Raw genomic sequence first — 27,773 nt, 5'->3', positions numbered from 1 at the left:
TTTATGTTGAAAATTAAAAATCTTGATTTCTAGACTCCAAAGAACAAAATAACTCTGAAGATATGAACTAACAGTTCCCAGGGTTAAACTTTCCAGGATAATTAGAAGGAAGTGGGCAAGGAGTAGTGCGTGCATTTAGTTAGGCAAATGGTATACAGAATGGTGATTTTTTTTTTTTTTTTGAGGTCACCTAAGATAGAAATCTACTTTTTAGACATAGCTACTGGTCTCCTCATTTCCCACTAATGCAGCCAACCAAGGCAGCTTGTACTGGGCTCTAAATTAACAATATAAAGTCATGCACTGAACTTTCCAATGCCAGGGCTCCTGTTCCCATGTACCCATCCTGCCACCCCTGGCAATACTGCTCTTCAAAGGTACCTTTGATCCATTTGGAATCATATTTTATTGTACGAAGAGCAGATCCATCACCCATGCTTCGATAAATAACAGCATCACTGGCCAAGAAGTCAGCCACTGTGGCAGAATACAGCTTCCCATCTGAAACCAAGGTTATAATTTAAATAAAAATAGCCACAGTTAAAATAAGTGTATTATCATATGTGTGTGCTAAGTCATTTCAGTTGTGTCCAGCTCTTTGCAACCTTATGAACTGCAGCCTGCCAGGCTTCTCTGTCCATGGGATTCTCCAGGCAAGAATCCTGGAATGGGTTGCCATGCTTTCCTCAGGGGATCTTCTCAACCCAGGGATCGAATCCACATCTATGTCTCTTGCACTGGCCGGCTGGTTCTTTACTACCAGCGCCACCTGGGAAGCCCATGTTTTCCCATGTAGTCTGTTATATCCTTTGGAGTGTTTTCACTGACATCATTGCTATATATACAAATAAATCTAAAACCTGATGCTCATAATCAACTTGTGACAGGTTGACCTGTATTATCTAAGTTTATAGATGAGAACTTGGAGCACCAAGAAGGTAAGCAACTTATTCAAAAAAGGCTTCCCTGGTGGCTCAGATGGTTAAAGAATGTGCCTGCAATGCAGGAGATCCAGACTCGATCCCTGGGTTGGGAAGATTCCCCTGGAAAAGGGAACGGCTCCAGTATTCTTGTCTGGAGAATTCCACGGACAGAGGAGCCTGGCAGGCTACAGTCCATGGGGTAGCAAAAAGTCGGACATGACAGAGCGACTGACACTTTCACTTTCAGCTTATTCAGGGTCACTGGCCTAACAACAGAGCCAAGTGTCCGAATACTTATAATATGCTCACTTATAATTCCTCTTTTTTGAAAATCTGTTCATAGCTTTTAGTCTTTGAAACACTCATGTCAAGGTAGCTATTCTAGTTATGAGCTTTTTTCCTTCCTTTAAATTCCTCTTGCATCTTCAATGTCATTAATCATTTATATTCATTACACTAAAGAATCTTACCAGCAAAAAGGGCAACATTAGTTTGTCTGGCATCAAATGGGCATCTTGCCAGGCCACTAATTTCTTCTCCATCATACTCTAAGGTATTCAGCTACAAAAGAAAAATAAATAGCTGGTGTCACATCTGTTCAATGTACATGTTTGAAGGCAATACTGCTTTATTTGTACTGAAATTCTATGGGAAAAATTCTGTCTTTATTCTTTCATAGTGTTAGAGATAAGACACATTACTAGATTTATAGAAGAAAGGATTCGACTCTAACACCATACCAGTAGAGGAAGAAGAATTGATTAAAAACAGCACATTGTATAAAATATACTTACCTTATAGTATCTACACATGGGATTAAACGCATTGGTGCCACAAACAAAAACCATCTCATCGTTTCTTGGAACAAATACTTTAATAAAGTTGTGGCATTCATCCTAAAGAAAGTAACAACGACACTACCATTAGACATTCCATGTGCCTACATCGTGGGCTCAAGCCACCATACAGACTCAATCTAGTGATCATATATTTCTTTTACTTACTTTATGCTTGCCTTTCATAGCACAGTTTTCTCGATCCTGTTGTCTTGACCGCCATGTCAGTTTCTGTATCAATCGAGCAAAACCAAAGTTCAATATTTTAAATATTGAGGGGAGAGGGACATTACCCAAGTTCTAAGGGAATGCAAATAAATTTGCCAACTACAGTTGCTCACCTTGTTTGGTATTACTTCTGTTTTGGGGATTTCATTTAAGTTTACTGTATAAACTTGATCCCTGTTGGAAACAAGGCAGTAAGTCATATCATGTGAATACATAAAAATGTTAAGCTGCTTCTTATTTTATTTTTACAGAGCTGCTTTTATTGTGTTTTAGAGATCATTTGGATTTTCTCTGTCTCCAACAAAGTCAACAAAGAGTACTTTTTCATTAGTGAGATGCTTTTATATATCACTGTGGTTAGGGAATGAAGAAAGTCCTTTTCTTCAGGCATGGGTCAAATGACTACTCAGTATTAGCATAGACATACTTTCAATATTTACTTGAATAATTCCAAGTTAAAAAAAGACTAAAGAAAAAAAATTTTTTTTTCTCCTGCTTTAGGAATAAAGAATGGTGTCTGATTTCTTGACTGCACTAATAAAACAGGACTGCTGAAGGCTTTTGCTGTATTTTGTTCCTGGTACACAACGCTGACTCTTCTCAAGTGAGTATTTTTGGCTACTTGCAATTTTTGATCACAATCACATATTAGTTTTTCATGAACTAGACACATTAATGCAAGCACCACAAGAGAAAAGAATTTTAATCTAATAAACCAACGAGGGGAAAATTACCTGCCAGCAATATAAAGTGTGTCTCGAATTTTCAACATCAGCTGAAAGTCCAGCCTGTGCTGTGATTCATTGCCTGAAGGACGTCCTCTAAAAACCGGATATTGCCTTGAATCTGCAAGTAAAAACGGGCTAAACCATCAGTCAGGATTACGGAGCTGAAGAATCGATATACAGCATTGATTAGCTGTATATACTAGTTGTAGAAGGGTTTTAACTAAATTCTTTTCTTAAGGTCTTGAATATGAATGAATAAGAGATGGTGAGTATCACCAAATGGTCTTTTTCTTTTTAACTGAAAACATATAACCTATATATAGGTTGCTTTAGAAAAGTGCCTAACTAAATTGTCCCATTTTCTTCAGACACTAGGAAATGATTATGGATAAATGAGGATGTAAAACATTTTAAAGACATAAAATCCTCTTTCTAAAAATGAATATGCTTAGAAAATTAAAACCAAAACAACCCTTCCTTCTTAGAAAAGAGTATTCTTTAGATTACTTACAGTGATAGTCAACAGTATTAAGGGGTTCATCATCTTCAGGAAAGCTGACCGCCCTCAACTGGGAAATCAGTAGCAGCAGCATGTAGGCACAGAGCAGGAAGAACCTCATGGTTGGGCCAACGTGAAGGCAGAGCAGCCCCTCCTCAGAGAGTCCACTTAGCTACCTGGAAAACAGAACGAATGTGGAAAGATCTCTGCTGTGATCAAAGAGCTTTGCCATTTGTAATCAGTTCAGTTTCCGTCATGAGCTCTCTCCAGCGTCCCCCTCCCATCAGAAAGATGGCAGTGGTGGAGGAGACACCTCTGAAAACACAGGCCAAAGGCGGCATTCTGCCAAGTTTGATTAAAGCATCTGGTGAGCATACTGAATTTTTAGGCCCATTTGCAAGAGTTTTTGAGGTAACTACGTATGTCATCACAGCAAAATCACCAGAACCACAAACAGAAATGCTGGCTGCTGACTTGGCAAGAAGATGGGCAAAGTTGGGATTAGAATTTTAATTAAATGCCAATCTGCCTCCCTTCCCCCATCCCTGAAATAAATCCAGTACAGCTTGTCTCTGCCCTCCCCATCCCCCCAAAATGCCCAAGCTGCCTCGAGAGTATCCAAGGAGCTGATGGGCCTGTAGCCCCTCTCAGCCCCTAAAGGCACTGCCAAATTCCCAGCATTATTCAAGCTACCCCCTAAATTCTTAAGTAGAACAGTTCCCTAAGCTTAGAAAGAACAGCATGAAAGCAATGACATGAGTGACCTTGAATCAGGGTGAAAGAGAATGAAAAGAAATGAAATGATTTCACGATCAATCAATCAGGCAAAGCAGAGCAGGGATGACCAGCACAGCTGACACCAGGCCACTGGGGAAGTCTATATTTTTACATGAAAGCATTTGGACACAAACCAATACCCTAAGTATGCCTGTCCTCTTAGCTTTATTAAGCTTTAGAGCCATATGGGGCCTTAGGGACCACCTAGTCCAACCCCCTCATTTTTCAGATAAGAAAACTAAGGCCTGAAAAATTAAGGGACTCACTGAATTTCATGGAACTATTTAGGGCAAGATCAGAGAGTCCAGACTGACATCACCTGAGTCTCTATCCAGATGTTTTTCATCAAATTAGATAATGAAATTAAATGGGTTTTTCTCCTTAGAGAATAGAGCATTACAAAAATAATCTTTGGGGGGTAATGAATATACTCATTACCTTTACTGAAGTGCTATTTCATAGGTGTAGGTTTATGCTAAATTTTATCAAGTTGTACAGTTATATATATGCAGTGTATTGCATGTCAGTATACGAACAAAGCTTATAGCATTTTTTGTACATTATTAGCTGTAATTTTTTAAAATCTTTAAATATTATTAATTAATTATGAAAATAAACTAAGGCCCTGCTGGGACAATGGATATTTTTGTGAAATGGTAAAAGCTCTGCTTCGTAACAGTATCACCCCTTCCTTGACCAAAACTGTCACTTACTGCTATTATACTGTTAGGCTCAGTCTTTTATATCTAAAAACTTTAGCAGGGATCATAAGAATCACTTCAAATTCTTGGGGAGTTCAACCACTCAACTAATACTTACTATATACCTCTTTCATCATCATCTTCTTTTTTTTTTGCTGTGCCACACAGCATGCGGGATCTTAGTTCCCCAACCAGGGATTGAATCCACACCCCGGCTAGAGTCTTAACAACTGGACTGCCAGGGAAATCCCTTTAATTTTTTTTTGCTTCATCTTCTTAATGTCAAAAACACAGATGCACACACATGCATTCTTTGTAACACTTTCAATATTTATCTTTTTAACCGAAGTAGAAGCCATGTATATATATGCAACATTTGGAATCCTCGTTTTACAAAAGGAGAGAAAAATATTGCAATACAATTTTACTCAATGTACAACTAGTCCAGTAGTAAGTTAACACATTTAAAATGTCCTGAAAATAGTCTGGTGGAATGGAACCTGCAGCATCATCATCTTGTACTTGAGTTGAAAGACTGTAGAACTTGGTCGTGATGGGATTTGGGTTTGAATGGAACTCCACCACCTACTGGCTTATCAACCTGGGAAAGGTTCTTCAATCTCTCTTAGCATTAGCTTATTTATAAGATGTGAATAATACTACCTTCTCCATTGGGTGAAAAAGAACTAAGTGCCTGACACCTACAGATTCTGAGCAAAGTTAATCCTCCTCTCTCTTCTCCTGTAGGACACCATGCATATGACCAAATTGACCTTAACAACATGGGCAGAGTCTGGGAAAAACGCATCCTAAAATATTAAAGCTATTTGGTCACTTGTTTTCCCAAAGGTTTAAAATGCTAAAGTTGTTTTTAGAATAAATTTTACAACTTGAGCCTATTTATCAAATATAGAAAAGAAAGTAAAAAGCAATCACTAATAATCCTACCATCCCAACCCAACAACTATGATGATCTGGTTCTAGTTTTCTTGCCACATGCATATATTTTTCAATCTTCACAGAAGAGAACCTCTTTCAATTACTACTTCTCCTTAAGTGGCATCTCCCTATCTTGCTTTTCCACAGTATTTTGTCAATTTTAAAGACTCTAAAGAAGACATGCTCCAAAATCACTGCAGACAATGATTGTAGCCATGAAATTAAAACATTTATTTGTTCCTTGGAAGGAAACCTATGACAAATATAGACAGAGTATTAAAAAGCAGAGACATCACTTTGTCAACAAAGGTCCATATAGTCAAAGCTATGGTTTTTCCAGTAGTCATTAAGGATGTGCGAGTTGGACCATAAAGGCTGAGAACCCAAGAATTGATGTTTTGGAACTGTAGTGCTAGGGAAGACTCTTGAGAGTCCCTTGGGCTGCAAGGAGATCAAATCAGTCAATCCTAAAGGAAATCAACCCTGAATATTCATTTTAAGGACTGATGCTAAAGCTGAAGCTCCAATACTTTGGCCACCTGATGAGAAGAGCTGATTCACTGGAAACGACCCTGATGCTGGGAAAGACTGAAGGCAAAAGGAGAAGAGGACAGCAGAGGATGAGATAGTTAGATAGTATCACTGACTCAATGGACAAGAGTTTGAACAAACTATGGGAGATAGTGAAGGACAGGGAAGCCTGGCATGCTGCAGTCCATGGGGTTACAAAGAGTTGGACACGACTGTGTGACTGAACAACAATATACATTTATATATACATGTGTGCGTGTGTGCTCAGTCATGTCTGATTCTTTGTGACCCCTTGGACTGTAGCCTGCCAAGGTCCTCTATCCATGGGATTTTCCAGGCAAGAACACGACAGTGGGCTGCCATTTCTACCTCCAGGAGGTCCTTCCAACCCAGGGATCAAATGCACATCTCCTACGTCTCCTGCTGCACTGGCAGATTCTTTCCCACTGTGCCACCTGGGGCACTGTGTGTACTCAGCTATAAAAATGAAACAATGCCATTTGCAGCAAAATGAATGGACCTAGAGATTACATACTAAGTGAAGTAAGCCATAGAGAAAAACAAGTATGATATTGCTTATATGCGGAATATATAAAAATGATACAAACGAACTTATTTAGAAAACAGAAATAGACCCACAGACAGAGAAAACAAACTTATGGTTACCAAAAGGGAAAGGAGGGTAGGGATAAGTTAAGAGTTTGGGATTAACATACACACACTAATATATATGAAATAGATAAAACAGATAAGCAATAAGAACTTACTATATAGCACAGGAAATTATACTCAATATTTTGTAATAACCTATGAGGGAAAATAGTCTGAAAAGGAATATATATATGTGTGTGTCTATAACTGAAACACTTTGCTGTATACCTGAAACTAACACAACACTATAAATCAACTATACTCCAAAAAAAAAAAGAGACCCTGGACATATAAAAATATAAAAATATGAACTGTTGCCCTAGGAATTAAGTTCTGCTAGGACATCAATACCACACTGGATGTTTCTGCTGGGTATCAGATGGAAAAATGAGAAACACTAATGAATCCTAAAGAAACATAGAAACATTTGCCTGAACACAAGATAATTCTGTGAATCTTTGTCCACTGGGACAGGTAATTGAACAGTTCCCATCATGTGGGCAGAGCTTCCATGCCCCAGACAGCAAGGCAGGGAGGGGCACTCACCAGGAAGAGTGTCTTTTACAGCTGTAATTCCAGCATTGAGATGAGGATGGAATCACTGCTGACTCACTGGCAAGCACCGAGCTGCTGGCTGAGCCATCATTTCCTATAACTCATTCAACTGACACTGCAGAAAGCAATTTCTCGCTATACCCCGTTCTCCACCAATCTCATCTTCCAAAAATAAAACCCCACTGCTAATTACTTCCTGTCCCTGCCTAAAGCTGTATTTAAAAAACTACTTTCAGATTTGCCATAGAAATTATAATTGGAAATATTTAATGTGAAATACATATCAAAGCAAAGCTGAGTAGGGAAGGAAAGAATTTGGAAATACCTGAGAAAAATGGACCAACAAGGAGATTTATTTGTATGTAAACCATTTAGACTACTTTGTTCTCACCTTATTTAAGGAAATATTTAATCTCAGGGTTCCAGGGCTAGTGAGACTATCAAACCAATTATGTGGAAGGCAAGACATGAGGCAGGATGAGATGTTGGTAAAGAACATAGACTTTGAGGTTAGAAAGATCTGAGTTTTGTTTTACTTTTTTTAGAGTTTATTTACTTGGCTGCGCAGGGTCTTTGTTTTACCATGTGGGATCTTCAGTCTTTGCTGCAGCATGCAGCATCTTCCAGCTGCAGCACATGAACAAGTAGTTGTGGTGTGTAGGATTTCGTTCCCTGACCAGGGATCAAACACTGGGCCCCCTGCATTGCAAATTCGGAGTCTTAGCCACTGAACCACCAAAGAAGTCCCAGAAAGATCTGAGTTTAAACTTGCTTGTGCCATTTACTTCCTGGCTCTGAGACCTTATTTAAGGAGACTTAACCTCTTTAAGCCTCAGTTTCTTCAAGTGTAAAATATGAATAATTACCTTTACTAACCTCACAGGTTCTTCTGAGATAATCTATACAAAACAACTAACACAGAATCTGGTCCATAGTAAATCTCTAGTAAATTTTAGTGAATATTATCATGACTATTATTGTTACATCTTATGGGGCAAAAGGAAAAAGTGTTTACTCTTTAATTTTGTATAACTACCTACAACTGTCTTATGTACATCATCATAACAATAATAGAGGTATTGGAGAAGGCAATGGCACCCCACTCCAGTACTCTTGCCTGGAAAACCCATGGACGGAGGAGCCTGGTGGGCTGCAGTCCATGGGGTCGCGAAGAGTCGGACACGACTGAGAGACTTCACTTTCACTTTTCACTTTCATGCATTAGAGAAGGAAATGGCAACCCACTCCAGTGTTCTTGCCTGGAGAATCCCAGGGATGGGAGAGCCTGGTGGGCTCCATCTACGGGGTCGCACAAAGTCGGACACGACTGAAGCGATTTAGCAGTAGAAGATAAGGTACAGCTTCACAGGCACAGACGCCTCCAAGGAGGAGGGGGGGAACCACATTTCTAATGTGTACGTTTATAGTAAAGTACCTACTTACATGAGGTCATTCCTTTCAGTGAGAGAGCAGGGGTACTTGAGTAAGTACAGCTTGGATTTTCTTACATGGGGTTCCCCTTACACTCCTGATTTTAAGCTTAAATATAAAGATAAAAGCTCTTTAAAGGAGTTCAGAGTTGCCAAGATAGCCAGGGTTTGAAATGACAGGATTTAGGAGAAAAGGGAAGTACAAGGAAATGAGCCCCACACTCAGCAGTTGAGTTCACATTATGGGGTTTGCTAGTTCTTAAATTATATAAAGGTGTGAATGTAGTTATAATGAAATGCCAGATTTTTGGCAGTCTCAATTTAGGACCCACCAACAAGGCGGGGGGACAGGGGTCCTAGAAATATTCAAAGCCTTTCATTTGGACCTCTGAAAATTATAGTATAGATCTTTAGAGACTGATCAAGCCTTATAAAAACTCACTAAGTCTAGACTGGATGAATGTAAATTCCTCTCCCTCTAGCTATTTACAGAAAAGATAATCACCCAGAGGCTATAATTTTTTACACAAAGTGCTCATTCCAAAAGAAATGACAAGACATTTCAAGAACTAAGAGAGAAAAAAGACAACAGAAAATAGGACTCAGGTACTAGAATTCTCAGATATAGTTTTAAAAGCTATGTTTATTTTGTCCAAAAAAAAAAAAAAAAAAAAAAAGATGACAAGATGAAGAATTTCACCAGCTCCCTAGAATCTACTGAAAAAGAATTATTAAACAGAAATTCTCCATCTAAAAAGCACAGAATTACAGCTTTCTGATAGATGTCTTTAGCAACATATTTCTTACAGCTGAAGAAAAGATTAGTGAACTGGAGATGCATTAATAGAAATTATCAGACAGAAACACAGACAGCAAAAAAGTTGGAAAAAACAGACCAATGAGTAAGAGATACATAAGATCTTGTGAAAAGATGTTACATACGGGAATCCCTGAGAGTGAGGAGAGAAAAATGAATAGAATCAATATGTGACAAGATAATGGCCGCAAAGTTGATGAAAGACAATATGACACCTATTTAAAGGAGTTCTGAGAACTTATAAACACAAAGAAAAAACACACGCATATCCATCATAGTCAAGATGCTAAAAATAAACATTTTAAAAATGTTAAAAGCTAAGATATTTTACTCTCAAGAAGCAAGAATACTGACAGCTGACTTATCAATAGAAATGATGGAATCCAGTAGACCACAGAATGACATTTTTAAGTGCTGAAGGAAAATACGTTTCCAGCCTAAAATCTTATAATCAGTGAAAATGTGCTTCAAAAATGAAGCGAGATAAGATGTTTATGACAAGCAAAAACCGAGAGATTTATTGTGTAACAGACACAAAATAAAAGAAATACTGAAAGGAAGTTCTTTAAGTACTTAACCTTAAATTTTTCTTCGAAATTTATAAGGTTGGTTAATACAGGTTCTTTTACGGTTAAACCATAGTGGCCATATTTGGAATTAATGAATCCCAGACAGAGAAACTGATCTATAGTCTATCTCCCATAAAACTATATTAATTCAAAGGAAATGAGAATTCAGAAATAGAGCAGGCCTACTTAATTTTCTCCCCAGTCCAAAGAATTAAAAAAAAAAAAAAACAAAAAACAAAAAAACCCCACGCTGATTTTAGATCCCTGGCTCTCTTCTGGAAATGCTCCTTCTCAAACAGGAGCTGCTTAGACTCATACTCCCCCAACCTGAGGATCTGAAAGGGGAGTTGCTTCTTTCCAGTTTCCCAGTGCCTTTGGGAAACCTTGGGAAGACCCACACAAATCAATCTGGAGACCTTGAGCTCCTAGCCTTTTACAAAAAAATTTTTGCTTATTGAGGTTCTTTCCCTCCTCCTTTCTTTTAGCTAATAACTTTCCAGTCACTTTCTCTAAGAAAAACATTTCAAAGACTTTAGTAGTCCTGGTCCATGGTTCCACTCTCAGACTTGCTATTAGTTATAGATTCTTCATCCCCCAGATCACAAAGTCAAGCATTATATGCTTTGATCCCAAACTTTTGTCCTTCTAGCTTGCTTATCTGACTGCTTTCACCATGACAACACTTTCTTCTCATCAGGGCCTTGAGGCCACTTTCTTCTCATCCATTATCCATCCCCAGTCTTGACACTTTATCCATCTTACATGTGATATTCAGTAGTCAATCACTTCAACAACACTTTTGCCTGGACTCTAAACTCCCTCATCCTTTGTTTCTGTGTCAGAGGTTCTCACAAAGTTTCTACTGTGGATGAACTCAGCCTTCTGCACCTGTTCCAGAGCAGCTGAGCAATTAAGTCAACCACAGTTTATGGTAATTTGGTAAGTACTAATGTCATAGTTATAAAACTGTGGGGTCCACTATTTTTCTACTAGATTTGCCCACATCCCGAATCAGTAAGTTTAAACTTTCCCCTTTCTCCTCAAGGCCCTTATCTCTTCTCCCTCCTCACTCTATAAATTCTTCCCTCCTACCTGGAAGCTACTTCACCTAGAAAATAAAGCCTTAAGATAAGAACATCCTTATTCCTTCCCCCTTCCTATTACCAAGAATATCAACCTATATGATTCTTCCTCTAGTTTTCCTCCTTTTCTCTTGCTTTAAGAGGATTTCACTCCCCAACTCCTCTCCATGTGCCTTAAATCCAATCCCTGCTGTTTTCCCTGGAACAGAAAAAACAAACAAACAAACATGGATTATGTTTTTCTCTACTGGCATATTCTATAATTTTTTATTGCATAAAAACTATCCATCAGCACTTAAATTTGCTCAAACCGCTCTCATCTCAAAAAAAAGAAGGTGAAAAAGCTCCATGACCTCAGATCTCTCTCCAGCCGCAACTTACCTCTTTCCTTCCATTCACGGACACTGACAAAAGATTCTTCATTCTCATTGTCATCATCTCTGCACCCTCCACTCTGCTTTCTCCTTCCTCTATTCTAGCTCCTCTCTCCATAGTTCCTTTCTAAAAACACTGATGACCTCCAGGTAGCTCAACACAATGGATGGTTTCTAGCTCTATGTCATGGGATCCCTCAGTAACCTAAAACACAGATGATGGTCCACAGCTTTTTCAAGCCCTGGGGATCCTTCCCTTCCCTTCTACCACATTCTTCTGACCTTTTTACCTACTTTCTGGCTACCCCTTGTTTGTTTCCCATTCATTCTGTAGATGAAGTGAGATGAGGTTTTCAGAATATAAATCCCATCACAGAATTTCATAATCCTCCAGGAACTTATTACTCCTAGGACAAAGTCCAAATCTCTGCCATGAGGCTTTTCCTGATCTGAGTCCTGGCTCCCTCTCCAGCCTTATCTCAAGCCTCTCTCCCTCTTTGCTTGTGTTTCTACCACCTGACCCCGGAATGTGTCAGGTGCTACCTAAATGCCACCAAGTCTTTGCTCCTCTCCCCCTCTGGATGGCCTTTCCTGCCTCCCATCCTTGACCTAATTAAGTCCTCCTAATTTTTTCAGAGCTTGGGGAAGAGTTTTCCCAGTCCCTTGGGGCAAGCATGTCTCACAGTTGTCAACACTGACACAACTGTGAATAAAGTGTAAAGGAAGCAAGAAACAAAAGAACTAATCGTGTGCCCTGAATACCACGAGCTCTGGTAAATCTCTCAGGGCAAGATTAGCATTTTGGATTTCTGTCTGATTTAGATTTATTTAATACTGTTAAACAAAACAACAACAACGAGAGCAGCAAACCCAGGGAGGACAGGCACCCCGGGTTCTGTTCCCAAATAGCATTTATTCTTTTATTTGAGAGTGCTGTGAACAGCAGGAGAGAACAGGGGTGGACCCGAGGCTGCAGCATAAGGGGTACCATTCATTCCACAGTCTGTGAAATTCCAGGGGGCACTGTCCACATGGCAGTCGATGAGAAAGACGGCCCGCGGAGTTACAGGAGTTATGTCTATGGCTTGACAGCCTCACATGACAAAACGGAAAAGGAGCAATGGGTTTAAGAAGACTGAAAAAGAGCGAAGAGAAGAAAGTTAATTGCTATTCCTTGGAGTCTACCAACACACAGAGGGTTGTAATTGAAGGTCAATTACAAAAGAGAAGTTTATGTTTATAGAGCACTCACATTTCTAGATTCTAGGCAGTTCATTCTGTGTAGGGCTATGGATTTTAATTGGTGCTCAACATCAGTATTTAATGAGAATGGTATGGCAGCCAGGCTGACAGCATAACCTCTGGAGTATAAGAAGATGAGAAGAAGGGATGATGACACGGATTTCAGAAGACCTCTAAGCAGAGTTAGGGGTTCTCTGGGTCCTTCTGAGCAGCGTAGGTAGCTTCTTACATCCAGGCTCATTTAGTGATTCTTGACTGATAGAGTCTCTCGGGAGAGCATTAGCTCTCTCACTTAAGAAATTCTCAATTGACATTCCACCCTATAGCCACCCACTCCTCTTCTGCACAAGGGCTTTGGGACCATGCACCAGGTATGAATAAATGTCTTCCCTGACCCTGGGGCATGAAGAGCTGTCTGAAAGCCCCCTGACTTTGAGAGATGGTTCCTCCCTGTACTGTTATGTTAATGACACTTTATAATTAACAACTTACAACACTGCCCCCTGGCATGCTGAGGAAAAGGCAAAGCAGCTCTCTGACACCGCCCCCCACCCCCAACACAGATGAAGCCCTGCAGACACGTCAGAATCTAGAAGGAAGTGCCTTCTGATGGAGCAGGGAAGAGTCGGTCTGGAGGACTGGAAGCTTGGGACTGGAAGGCGCATCAGGGCTGCTTCTCCCATGGACACCAGCAGGGGGGGCGGAAAGGGACCAGGCACCAGGTCACTTCACTTTTGGGGCTTGAGTTTCTTCATGTAATAAAAGGTAGGTACATTCGAAGTGTAGGAGCACTTTTTCTGTCTGTGAGCTCCTTCTGGGGTTGGAGGGCAGATTCTAACTTTCCTGCCTGCTCAGTTAAACATCCTGGTGACTTTTTCTCAGTCTGTGAGCTCCTTCTGGGGTTGGAGGGCAGATTCTAACTTTCCTGGCTGCTCAGTTAAACATCCTGGTGTAACACCCACTGCTCCACATGGCCTTTCCGTCACATACCAGCATTTCAAGTGACTCCAGCGCAAACTGGGTCCCCCTGATCCTAAGGCTGCCTCCGTTACCTCCCCGTCTCTCACCCCCTCTCCAGTCAAACTTCTATGATAAGAAGTCTGAGCTCACTGTCTCCCTTTTCTTACTTTTTATTAAAATTTTAATCCCCCCCCAGTTTAACTTCAACTCTTGCCCATCAGCTACCATATGGTCAAATCCAAGTCAATTCTCATTTTAAATCTTCTTTCATCTCCCTGAAATAGTCAGTCATGTTGGTCCCTCCATCAGATCTTGAAACTGGACCTCTGGATTTCCTAGTTAACTCCTCACTTCTCTAGCTACTCCATTTCAGCAACCTTCCCAAACTTGTCCAAACGTGCCCACCCTTAGATGTGGTTCTTCATGACTCCAACTGGCTCTTTGGAGATTCACCCACATCACACCCACCTTCTTCACTACCACCAGTTAACTGATGAATTCTCAACTCCATGTGCCCAGCAGAGACCATACTCCTCAGCTCCAGATCCAGTTGTGCAACTCTCCTGCTAGATATTTTGGCTTATAAAATATAGGCAACTTAAACTTGGAAGGTGTAAGCCTGAAATTCAGGTACTGTGCCTTGACTTATACTCTTGTTAAATTCCCTACAGAGGGCAGGCTCTGAGCTTCAAATGCTTGGGTTCAGATTCATACATTATCACTTATCAGCAATGTGACCCTGGGTGTGCTACTTTACCTCTCCAAGTCTCAAGTTTTCATGCCTAAAATGAAGATAATTTAGCACTAACATTACAATGATTCAATGAAATAATCTACTCAAAGCACAAAGCTAAATCTTTTGTACTTGGTATAGATCCAACAATTACAACTATTATTGTTGAAATTACTGTTACAACAATTGTTGTTGTTATTTGTATTTCAACATCCTACTTGGTCACTGAAGCCTTAAACCTGGGAGTCACCCTACATCTCCCCTGCCCCACCATCCCATTTTCAACCTGTCAGTACATCCTATTGATTCTCTCTTTTCAACATTCTAGAATCCACTCTGGACTGGTTTCTGCCCTTCTAGACTTCTAGTTGAGTCTCCACAAAGCCACCAGAATAATCTTCTCAAAGTACAAATAGCATCATGTTAATTCTTTGTCTAAAAACTATTTTATGGCTCCTGAAGGCCTACATAATAAAGTCCAAATTCATTTCCAAGATGTACAAGGTCCTCCACAATCTGATTCTTGCTAGCCTCTCTGTTTAAGCTTTAGATGCTTCCCAACCTTGATCCTAAAGTAGTGTCTTCTATACACACTGTTCTCCCTCAAAAGCTCTTCCTGGAAATTGTCTACTTACCAGCTCAAAATGTCCCTGGCCTTTGCCACTTTCCCATTCTTCCCATACTCCAAATCCCTCTCTCCCCAGGCTCCTCTGTTTCCCTCAGGATGACTAATCATATGATACTGTGTAAATACTTCTAACACAGAACTTATCACTCATCATAATGTTACTTATTTCCACATTTTCCCTACTAAACCAGGACTGCTTGAGAAAGAGTACATTGTACTCATCCTGTTTATCCTTTGCATCAGGCACAGAGCCTGGCATGTAAGGAAGTCCTCAATGAGTATGTAACGGATAGAAGAAAAAATAGACAAAGGCTGCACATGTGATTGACTTAGCCGTGATGGCACAGGTGCCTTGGCTTGAATGCTTTGCCACCATTGCCACAAACACCAAGTCTTGTGTCTACTACTTTCCTCTGACAGCACTGGTACATAAGCCTCAACAGCCCCGGGCACTTCTAGGTGCTCCAAAACCAACAGGTTCTTACTAATGGCAACAGATGCCTCTTTTCACACCTTCGCATCATTAACAAACTGCTCTTTAATCCAGGAGGGATGGGCAACACAGGCCAAGACAAGTGATTTCTGTCACCGCCCTCCTACCCCCACACTGAAATTCCTCCTCATTTTACAGTCTTCTAGTACAAGAAAAGGAAAGCAGAGCTATTCCTGAGATTAAAGAGCAGGGCATACAGAGGCAGAAAAGGAAGTCTATTTGACTCCCCACTACCCAACAAGCAAAAATAAAATAAAAACCAGCCTGCCTAATGGCTGCCTGATGCTAGAGACTCTGCAACGGGAAATTCTTTTCTTTGGCTGACAGCCTTTTTTCCAGGTATAAAGTATGTAGAGCTAGAGAGTAACATAAGCCAGAAATCAGTATGAATACATTTATAAGATCTTTCCTTGGGGCTAGATTCTGATAGAAGAGAAAGGTGGCAGCAGACACCGCAGAAGGCAGGAAAGGGCACCCTGTGGGGTATGGAAGCCTGTTGTGTTCTTTATTAATGCCTTGCTTTTATAATCAATGTCTTCCTAAAAGCTGGGTCAGTTTTGTTTATTTTAATTATATTCTACATGCATGAGGAAAGCTGGCTATTTAAAGAAGTTTTCTGAAAATTAAAGCAGCTCTTATGTAAGATTTTCCCTTTAAGCCTAGGTTTTCTTAAAGCAAAGCATAACAATATCTCCATCAGTAATGCTTCTGGTTAAATATTAATAATTCAAAAAGGAATAGCACTTAAAAGGAATTGAGCAGGAAGGGACAGAAAACAGGATCTAACCTGTCTCTGCCAAATTCTAAGCAAATCTGATCAGGAATCCCAGAATTCAACCTCTGATCAGAACCATGGCTCTGGGGAGCATAATTCCAGTGACAACTTGCCTGCAAGATCTTGCCTGTCCATCCTAACTCAAATTGGGTAACATTTTTAAAGCTAAACCACTCCAGAAACAATCTTCATTTAAAGTGAAAATAACACAAGAAACGAATGAGAGGATGAGCCCCAATCTAAGCAGAGACTATCTGCTAACCAGGCAGACGACAGAACACATCAACTTCTTAAGAGATCAGGATGAGAACTAGCTTTGTGAAAATACAAAACACAGGAATCATCTACAATTGAAAAGAGAGAGAAAGCAGAAGGTTGCTGTGGCCGAAATGAACACAATTGTGTGTCCTTTCTTCAAGGAGGACCACAAGGCTTCTAAGGCTGACTAGTGGCAAGAGACATGAAAAGCTTTTCCTTTGTTATCTCCCCCAAATGTGTGGTCCCAGCCCGACTTGGCTGTTCCCCTTTGGCCTCCACGAAAGGAACCATTCTAGACAAAGGAAGGGCTCAGGGTTCCAAGGGATGACTGAGATGCCAAGGGACTCAGCCTGTCTTCAGAACATTGGCTTCTTCTAGCAGCTGACCTGCTGAGGCTGCCGTATGGCCTGAGCCATGACATTCAGTTCAGTATAATAGGGTCTGGGCCCGTGCCTGGTTCTTCCCTCCAGGCTGAGATGACAGAAGTAGAGCATGTTTGCTCTGATTCTACTGGCATGTCTGATGCTGCCTCTATGGAGACATAGCTTTCAGTTTCCTCCACAGTGCCTCTTTCTTTTTTTGTTTTTTTTAGGATTTTCAAAGGACGTGAAAAATACCCAGGCAAGGAAGGATTGAGGATGGGTTACTGCTCCTATTCCTAGGAAAGAATGAAAAGATAAATTAAGGGACTTAAGGTCCAGGAGTCGTGAAACTAGTGTAGAACCCAGATGTCACTGAAGTCTAGTGATCTACATTGCTCAGCCCTGCCCATGGCAGGGATTCACTCTAACATGAAGAAGCTCAGGTCTTCCTGTTTCATCTTCTTCAAGGCCCCTCACCAGAGGTTCCTAGGTGATGTCATGACTTAAAACAGTTGCTGAAGGGTTTATAGAAGGGTTAAACTTAACAACCAAGAGAAAGAAAAGTGCACTTTAAACTTATTTGTAAAGCCCAAAATTCCTGATCCAAGCACTATGGCTTCCAGATGCCTTTGTATCTGCCCTCCTATTTGAAAACACAGTTAACAGCTGCTTGTCTATGAGAAATGTAGAGAATGATTATTAACTGTTCAGAAGGATCTAAAGCATAGCACTACTATTATCTGTATTCCATTCAAGAACTGTGACTTGTTTTTAAAAATCCACTTCCTGGGTGAAAAGTACACGGTTCTCTGCTACTGTTGCAATTTCCTGTTAGTTTATAATCGGTTCAGAACAACTTCTAAAAAATGTTCTTTTGTTCTACTGATGCAAATTAAGTCTTCAGTGAGGGTTCAGCCAGCAGTCCTGGACTAATAAATGGCCCAAGTGAATTTTATGGCCAGAGAAATCTCTGTGAGGGCTCAGTCAGGGCCAGAGTCAGTTTACCTGGGAGTCACCTGGAGCCCTTTGTCTGGGCTCTGAATCTATGAGCTTTAGAAACCTCTGTATTCACAGAAGCAAAATGGGAGTCTATGTAAATTGATGCCAATTTTTGATTTTTACCAAATCGATTCAACACCCAGAGGGTATGAGCAGTCAGGTCCTTCCTCCTCTAGGCTGGAACCTGAGTGAGTGCTGAGCAGTGCAGTATGAACTTGCGAACATGACTCTGGAGCCAGAATGCCTAGGGAGGAGATTCAGCTTTGCCACTTAATTAGCCTCGGGCATCGGACAGACTGAGGGACTTCACTTTCACTTTCATGCACTGGAGAAGGAAATGGCAACCCACTCCAGTGTTCTTGCCTGGAGAATCCCAGGGATGGGGGAGCCTGGTGGGCTGCCGTCTATGCGGTCGCACAGTCGGACACGACTGAAGCGACTTAGCAGCAGCAGCAGCAGCAAGCTGCTTAACTGCTCTGTGCTTGTCTCCCTGTGAAGTGGGGAGAATTAGCAGCTCCTCTCAGGGAAAGATGCTGTGAGGACTGGGTGAGGTGCCTAAAGAGGTGAGGTGCCCTGAGCTCCTTTGATCCTGTTCTGTGGTCAGGTGAGTACCAGGAAGGTGCAAGGCTAACCGCACAACCTTGAGGAAGGGCTGTGTGGTTCAAGCTATTGCTGGAGAGAATTATGCCTCAAGTGTTATATGACCTTTATTTACATTTATTCTCACCTCTCCTTATGACTCACCTGAGGGGATGTTAATCTCACCCCAAACATCAAACATATCAAACACACCTGGAGATAACAGGGGCTTGAGAAATCTAGATTCTCCTCTAGGAGCCCAGAGGCCCCACCTCCTCTGGCTTCAGTTTCCTCATCTATAAACAAGGGGTTGGGCTAGAACATCAATGATCCCTAAGGTCCTTCTAAGTCATTAGATTTTATTGATTCTGACTTAGGTGCCTGAGTTGAAAAGGGCTCTTCACCAAAAGGAACAGAATTCCCAATTCACACTTGTAGATTTTTCCTATAGCATTGGCGTTGCCTAGGATACAAAACGCACATGCTCCCTCTGAACCCTGAGACAGGAGAGCTGTGATCGCTGCCTCTGATCTGTAACACCAAACCACAAACGGGCTCTGTAGTACAAACCGACAGATGCGTTCAACACAGAACGCGTCTCCACACAGGCTGACGTGTGTGGATCTGGCATTCTGACTCCAAGCCAGATGGAAAGGCAGAGGGTGCATTTTTCCCCCTCACACTCACGTGGTCTGGGAAATATTGCCTTTAGATGCTGATCTCTAGCTTCTGGACCCAGGGGTGAGGGCCCTCCCTCTGGTCAAAAAGATCATTTTCAATGTCTTTTTTAAATTGAGGGACATGCTTGTGGGAAGTTCAGGTCACATACGCCAGGAACCACTAAGTTTCTTAGCCCTTCTCTGCGTTCCTAGAGGTACTTGGTAGCTGATCTGCTGGAGGTATTTCACGAACTTCTTCTGTGTATATAGGCAGGGATCAGGAACTCCCAGCTCTCAGTGGCAGTCATCCCAGACCAGAGACCATGGGCCATGGGCTGTTCGCTTTTATAGTATCCTGCACTTTTAAAAGCAGATATACCTTATCTATTTTGGTCCTTAAAGGTTTAAGACAGAAATTATTATCTCCACTGAACAACATGTCAGCTTCATGAGGACAGAAGTTACATCTGTTCTGTTCTCTGCTTTATCTTTACAACCACAACCACTGTGTTGTATGGTACACAGTATCTACTTACAGAATGTTTGCTGAGTGAGTGAATCAATCTTTATTGTAGAGACCAGGAGATTAAGAACTGCTGCAGGTCAGGCTTCTAGATCATCTGTCTCCAGGCTCATTGCTCTATCACCTCAGTGGCTAATGTCAGAGAGGCTCAAAGTGGATTTGCATAGAAAGAGAAAACCCAGGTTCCACAGTGACATTCAGTGAATTTACAAGTTGTTGTTCAGTCACTGAACAGAGTTCTCCTGACTCTGCAACGCCATGGACTACGGCACGCCAGGCTTCCCTGTCCTTCATTATCTCCTGGGCTTTGCTCAAATTCATGTCCACTGAGTAGGTGATGCCATCCAACCATCTCATCCTCTGCCACCCCCTTCTCCTTTTGCCTTCAATCTTTCCTAGCATCAGGGTCTTTTCCAATGAACTGGCTCTTCGCATCAGGTCGTTAACATATTGGAGTTTCAGTTTCAGCATCAGTCCTTCCAATGAATATTCAAGGTTGATTTCTTTTAGGATTGACTGGCTTGATCTCCTTGCTGTCCAAGGAGCTTACGACTATGAAGACCCAAAAGGTCCAGAGGTCAGCATTTGGATCTCACTCCTCTTAGAGGACACCTCTTTTAGTACCCCATTTCTGGGTGTATGAATTCACTGAATTCTAAAAACAACACTGTTTCTCCTGTCTGTTGGCCTTGCGCATGCTGTGCCTATCACCTCGGGCGCCCTTCTTGTCCTCCCTTTTGCTTCATGGGGTCAGTTTCTAATCAGAGATCACTTCCCACCAGGCTCTCCCCTCTTTTCCTCCACCTGTTGCCCAAACCTGGGCTCGCCTTTTATCAGAGCACATAGCATACAATATGCTATGTACATGATAATAAATATAGATAAATGTATCTATATAAATATAGAATATAGAAAATAAAAATAGAATAAATAAACTTCCTTATTTTCTCAATATTCTCTCCCCCCACCCAGCCTCACACTGAATTCCTTGAGTGCGAAGACTATGTCCTTTACATCCATAAATATATTCTTAAAAAGTGGTGGGTACATCGTTGTTTTGTTTTTAATTGGAGTATGATTGCTTTACAATGTTGTGTTAGTTTCTGCTGTACAACAGTGAATCCGCCACCTGTATACATATGTCCCCTCCCTCTTGTACCTCCCTCCCACTCCCCCACCACCCCTCTAGGTCATCGCAGAGCACTGAGCTGAGCTCCCTGGGCTATACAGCAGCTTTCCACTAGCTATCTGTTTCACACATGGTATTGTATACTGTCAATATCACTCTCCCAATTGGTCCCATCCTCCCCTTTCCTCACTACGGCCAAGTCTGCATCTCTAGTCCTGCCCTGCAAATAGGCTCATCAGTACCATATAGGTTTTTTTTAATGTTTATTGATTAGATGAGTTGATAGATGCAACTCTGTATCTTTTGAAGAAAAAAAGAAAACTTACAAAATCTGGGAAGAGCACCTTTCCCACTCATGGTGAACTGCTAGCAATAGGTTACCCCCCGTCACCAAGTAACAGATACACAGCAACACTGAATGATGTTACAGTATGTGGGGAAGGTGGTCTCTTAGATCTGACCACAGTAAGACTGGGACTTCCACTGATCTTACTATTGCTGGGATAGATACACAGGACTTTCAATAATGTTCCAGCAATATTCTCTGACCTATTTCCTTTAATGAGTAATACCTTGGACCTGGGGCCCACAGTTCTACCGCTGTCCCAGGCAGCATCCTGGGGAGGTATAGAAAAATAATTGATGCTTTATTCATCCAAACAGGCTGAACACTGTTGAAATTAGCCTGCTTACCTTTGGAGGGAAAAGTGTGGCTGGCGTTCCTTTTTACCATCCACGCTTATCACAAACTAACAGCTCCTTGATAAAAAGGAAAGATTAAAAATTCAGGGGAGATGGAGGGTTGGAGGTCTTTTGTATAAAGGATACAGGGACAAAAGTGGGCTTACAAGGAGATTTAGCAGAGACCTGGTAAGTGGTACTTGGAGAAGAAAGTCAGGAGGGACCTCATAATTTCCTCCAAAGTTGTGTCTACACCAAGCTGGGGGACGGAGAGCTGCCTCTGTCATGCTTTACATGCTAAGGTCCCAGACAGCCCTCAGGGTGGCAGGAAATCAAGGAGCAGCAACCACCAACAGGCATGACCCACAAGCCAAGGGAGGTGGGGGCATTCCTTTCAGAGGTGCCCTAGTCCAAAGTTCCCAGGCCCTAAGCTCTGTCTTGAGTGATCCTTTACGCCTTCTCTGCTTACTGTGTCTTTTGCAGCATCCAGCCTGCCCAAGGGAGAAGAAATGGAGGCCAGAGGAGCAGAGGGATCCCAGGGCAAGGTTACCACTCACACGTGTCAGATTCTTCAGCCTCCCACGCTCTTAGGCCGGCCCAGTGCTTCTATGGAGGTGAGATAAGGAAGCATCACTGCTGACTAACTCACCATGGTTTTTTAAAGGGACAAGTGAGAAAGTGAGCGTAAAAATACTCTGTAGATTGTAAAGGTGCTATACGTGTGAAGTAGTAGTGTTATTATCAGTGCTTTATTTAGTTCCAGTCTGCAACAGCACGGTACACTGACATTGCTTCTGCTTTGGTTCAGATGAGTATTATTAACCTTCCTGTTTCCCTGACTTCCCTGGTGGCTCAGATGGTAAAGTGTCTCCCTATGATGCAGGAGACCCAGGTTCGATTCCTGGGTGGGGAAGATCCCCTGGAGAAGGAAATGGCAACCCACTCCAGTACTCTCGCCTGGAAAATCCCATGGACGGAGGAGCCTGGTGGGCTACAGTCCATGGGGTCGCAAAGAGTCAGACACGACTGAGCGACTTCCCCTTCCCTTTCCCTTCCTTCCTTCCCTGGATGCAGCTACTCTGCAAGTTGAGGGCCCTGATGGGCTGCCGACTCTTGTCTCCTGCTGTTCTCTGGACCAGGGACCGTTTCCATGACTTCTCTGATGGCAAGTTCCTACTCATTCCTTAGGACTTTTCACCAGTTTGAACCCTTTTCTGTTTCTTTTTGCAACATTCCATCCATTTTGACTATGGGTTGACCATGGTAGGAGGTTGCACTGACCATCTACGAGTTTGTCTTTCTAATGAGAGTGAGTTCCTGGAAGGCAGGATCTGAGACTTCTTAGTGGAAATAAGTTTACGGGCCACTACATGAAATATTTCCCATGCCCACTTCTCTAAGAGAGCAGGGCTTGCCTAGTAACATACTCCTCTTTTATTTTCATGGGACATACCTGGAGTTCCGAGTAACGTGCACATGTTAGAAACTGGAAAAGTGGAGAAGATTCTGAGCACAACAAGCCATGGTTGAATGCTAAGGAAATACTAGGCACTGTGCTAATAAACACTCCTTAGGAAGCTGGTGCTATTTTCCCAAATTTTTAGATAAGAAAATAAAAAGGTAATCTGCCTCAGGTCACAAAACTAAATAGCAGGGCTTAAGTCAGTTGGACTCCAATGTCTGTGGTCTTAATCACGACACCAGAAAAATATAATGCAGAAGAAATGGAAAGGAGAAGAGAAAGGGGCCTTTTTAATTTATTAAGAAAAGCATAGTCATATTTTTAGCTTGCTTTTATTACTGTTATTTGAAGATGTAAACAGCATTCATGTCTTCTTCTAGTCTAATGACCTAGCAGGTAACTGCAGCAGACAAATAAATAAATACAAGATTTTATGAAACAACAAAATAATAAGAGGACTTTCATGCAGGAAGTGAGCAAAGATCCTGTCTCCCTAAGCCTTGGGAGTTGGTTTCCACCTCTTCTTCCTACCTCCCCTTTTGAAGTGGCCGGGGCCTCTTCCTTACCATCTCTGACCCAGCATCAGAGTCTTCAAGCTGCTTCTGGTGTGTGTGTGGGGTGGGGGGCGAGGTGACAGGGCAGGGGTGCAATGGGGACCCACCTCCAAAATCAGGGAACCTTCTTGTTCAGGTGCTCCTCCCGTGTGGACACAAACTGAGGGTGGAAAGCCCACCAGGTCCCTCTGCTCCTGGGTCTCCAGGGTTAAAGAAAGCTTTCCTTGAGAATCCCTTCCTGGAAATGTCCAGCAGGCCGGGCAGCATGGATGTGGCAGGGAGCACGTAAGAAGGAAAGTCTGCGCCTCTGAAGGCTCGTCTACTTCTTTTCTTTTCTATCATCACTGACCAGTAAGAGAACAGCAGAGAGGAAACTCTTATCCATACTCCATCTCAACCCTGAGAAACGGCTGGAAAAAGGGGGTCAATATGAAGCCCACAGAAGGAGCCATGAGTCAACAGCCCATCTTCTCACTGTGCCTGAGAATAAACACCCTCATACAATTCACTGAGGAAATGGGGTTTAAGGATATTCTGGTTCTACCACCCATTAGCTATGTGACCTTGGAAAACCTACTTTGCCTTGTACCTGTAAAAAATAGAGAACAAGAAGACTATCTTAAAGGACTGTTTAAAGGTTACAGGCTTAATATTCAGAAAACCTTGAAAAGTGTGCAGGCAAATAAGTGGTCTTAGCTATTACGGTTATTGCTGTTAGTATCGTTATTGACATAACTCTGTTTCTGTGTTCCCTGCCCTGTGATAATCTAATCTTTCCTGAAGACCACCTCTGGTGATTTCAGTGTCTTCTATGTTCTAAATTCTCTCTTGGAATCTGCCAGCACATCAGATGCTAAACATTTTACTGGTGTAAATGCACCAAATATACTTAAAGTTGTTATTTTTTTTTTTTTGAGATGCATCACATATTCAGGCCCACTTCTAATATCTGTCTTAGAAGAAAAGAGCCATGACACAGATGATTAAAAGCCCCGAGACCTGGCTTCCTAGGGAAGGCTGGGGAATGGAAGGAATGCTGCTTGTGGAAAAGTCAGTGAAGAGACACAACTCAATGACTGAATTCCCTGCTGTGGGAAAGGTGAGTTAAACAATTGGAGAACTCATTCCTGGAGTATTCTAGAAAGCAAGGGTAGAGATCAATGCTATAATACCTCCCAGACTATGACGTTTCAAATATTTAGATTCTTAGCCTCTCAAAAACATGGTCCCCAGATATCATCTACCGTTCCCATTTAGAAGTGGGTATACAGATCCCTCCTTTGAGTCTAGGATATGACTTGCCTGAATAGAGAAGAATATGGTGCAACTGATGTTCTGTCACCTGTGGGTCCAGAAGGTAATGAGTGGGCAGCTTCCAATTTCTGTTTCTTCAGATACTTTTTCAACCCAGCCACCATAGTATGGGGCTTCCCAGGTGGCACTAGTGGTAAAAAAAAATCTGCCCTCCAAAGCAGGAGACACAAAAGACTCAGGTTCCATCCCTGGGTTGGGACCATCCCCTGGAGTAGGAAATGGTATCCCACTTCAGTATTCTTGCCTGGAAAATTCCATGACAGAGTCTGGTGGACTACAGTCCATGGGGCCGCAGAGTTGGACACGGCTGAACACACACACACACACACACACACACACACACACACCCATAGTATGAGAGAGCCCATTCTGTTTAAAATCAGGCCTTCATGAAGAGGCCCATGTAGAGAGAGACTAGACTGTGGGTTAGTCTCTGAGACTAAGGCTCAGCCCTAGTTGATCTCCCAGCTTATAGGCAACCACGTGGGCTTCCCACATGAGTGGGCCAATTGTGAAATGGATCCTCCAGCTCATAATTGAGTCACCCTACTTGATTTAAAGTGGAGCAGTGCTGAGTTATGCTCAAATTGCAGATTTTTGAGTCAGATGAATGATTGCAATTATTTTAAACACTCAGTTTTGCAATGGTCTCTAATGAAGCTAGATAATTGATATACTGCATGTTTTGGGGAGAATTCTTTCCTAGATCCTTTAAGGTACTCGCTGGGGCCTGAAATACTGCTTTGTTTTGCTTTCTCCTCTTGGTCCAGCTGAAGACTGAAATTAGCTGTCAGAGCTGAGTATATGGTAGAGACACAGGAAGCTGCTGGTCAGAATGTAGATGCTAACACAATTCCCAGCCTTCAGACTGTCTAGGTGTCAGCAGGACTAAACTTGTTCCTAAAAGGTCTTGTCTCAGTTTCTAAAAAAACATCAGGCTTCTTGTTAATAATCAGGAATGCAAATTAAATCAACAAGGTACCTTTTACAAAAGGCAAATACATGTCTTTTTTCTGAAGGATAATAATGTTAATTGGAATTAATTGATATATTACACATGGCAGGGTAAAAAAAATTACAACATTTAGAAAACAGTTTGTCAGCGTGTACACACATGCTCCCATCCATGATGCTAACAATACGAACCCTGATTCAGTGATTTTTACTTCTTATACTTTATCCTAAGCAAAAGATCTAAAGAAGAACAAGGAAGATGCTTATTTAACATGGAGAAGTAGTAAAAATAAAAGTACATTATACCAGGCTCATGGAATATCATGCGACCACTAAGATGATAATAATGAAGACCAGTAATCCTTAGTTTATGATGTGATACCAAATGGGGAAATCAGAGTGTAAAATTATATGTTCATTAATTACAACTCTATAAAAACAGAGATACATATTGACAAATGTTAAAAGGGAATAAAGGCAAAATGAGCTATTTTAGGATTTTTCCCTTTTAAGAATAATACTTTTAACACTATAAAAGGAGAGATTGAGCGATGATCCATTAAAAATATAAAATCACTCTCCAACCCAAATAAGCTAAACATTTTCCTGATGAAGGCAATTATTGACCTGTTGACCAAAGCCAAGAACAAATACTTGGATCCTATGGAATCTGTCTCTTAAAACATTATTTTAGATGATAATGTCTTAGAAAATAAGTCCTCTATAATTTTATATATCATTTTTACACTCTGGGCATCTAATAAAAGAAAACGGAGGTAATTCAGAGATTTCAGTTAAGTTAGCATATCATAATTTTGGATTTGCTTCCCACCCTGCGCCACTGCGCCCCCCTCCCCCACTTTTAACCTTCAGTTTTTTCTTTCCTAGGTTTCCAAAATATAAAGTGCTAAAATAAAACCAGCAACAACAGTTTCTACTTTTAAAGTGAACTTTAATCTGATTTTCACAAAGATACATCCCAATTCAAAATCACTGCTGTTCTCCTGGTGCTAGTAAGATGGTGTTTGTCTTTTGCATTAAAAATTAAGAATTCTAGTCACATAGGAGAAAGAAAACCTGGTTTAGACTTCTCAGTGATCAAATGCATGCCAGTAAAAGCAAAAGAATAACTGGTTGCAATTGTGTCCTTGGATATTTAAAGCCAAACCCATTTTCACCCTGGTTGTTTAAACATTGGCTTTAAGGTCTCCTTTCTCTATCCTAAAAACATGCACAGGAAAATGCAGAAGAAAGACCTGGCTCACTCAAATTTCAAACATCCTCTTAGAGCCCGGTGAGCGGAGTGGCAAGAAGTAAGGATGACTTCTCTGCCAGCCTTCTTGCTGGGGTCATCAGCCTACTTCACCATGAGCCACATAAGGGCCATTCTAAGCATTAAACATACTTTTATTTGTGTGTGTAGCCAAACATTAAATATACATTTTCCTAAGCTAATGTCCAAGCAGAGCAGTTTATAATTTACTTTAAAAGATAAATGGCTGCAGGAACACTGAATCCATTTCAGAATTTGGTCGCATTGAGCCATTTTTCTTAGTCATAAAATAAATTCCATAGTACAGAAAGATAATCCCATAATTCTGCTTCTAGGTATTAGAGCAACAACAAGTCAGACATCAGCTCTGTCTGTAGCCCTTTTTGAATCAGCCCACTCAACACTAATATAAATGTAAACACATCAGTCAGCCAGTCATTAGGGGCTCAAGAAAAGTCTTGGGAGCTAAAGTATAAACTCCCACTTGGTTCCAAGGCTCCTAAGTTAAGCATCTTATTGCACATACACAATAAAACAGGCAGAAGTCAAGATGTT

General features: G+C 41.4%; 1 protein-coding gene and 1 non-coding gene across 25 annotated transcripts in view; one reads left to right on the top strand and one right to left on the bottom strand.

Annotated features, from left to right (window-relative positions):
- The window catches only part of SEMA6D (semaphorin 6D), a 58,399-nt gene that overhangs the window by 11,823 nt on the left and 18,803 nt on the right, over nt 1–27,773 (bottom strand). For all 24 annotated transcript variants that reach the window (XM_086320723.1, XM_086320729.1, XM_086320738.1 and 21 more), the window contains 7 exons: nt 3,227–3,390; nt 2,722–2,833; nt 2,101–2,161; nt 1,928–1,990; nt 1,718–1,819; nt 1,394–1,484; nt 382–501 (listed from right to left, as the gene is read on the bottom strand). In XM_086320723.1, the coding sequence (XP_086176849.1) occupies nt 382–501; nt 1,394–1,484; nt 1,718–1,819; nt 1,928–1,990; nt 2,101–2,161; nt 2,722–2,833; nt 3,227–3,335 (658 nt within the window). In that variant the 5' untranslated portion in view covers nt 3,336–3,390. The remainder of the gene's footprint in view (nt 1–381; nt 502–1,393; nt 1,485–1,717; nt 1,820–1,927; nt 1,991–2,100; nt 2,162–2,721; nt 2,834–3,226; nt 3,391–27,773) is intronic.
- On the top strand, nt 22,503–22,574 carry TRNAH-AUG (transfer RNA histidin (anticodon AUG)). The gene has a single exon. It is a non-coding gene; the product is annotated as a tRNA-His (tRNA).

Source organism: Bos grunniens, chromosome 10 (assembly GCF_055505025.1).
Source record: "Bos grunniens cultivar Pamir isolate PY7600 chromosome 10, Bosgru_T2T1.0, whole genome shotgun sequence".
NCBI lineage: Eukaryota > Metazoa > Chordata > Mammalia > Artiodactyla > Bovidae > Bos > Bos grunniens.
Note: the sequence above shows the minus strand (reverse complement) of the source record. Positions and strands in the feature narration are given on the sequence as shown.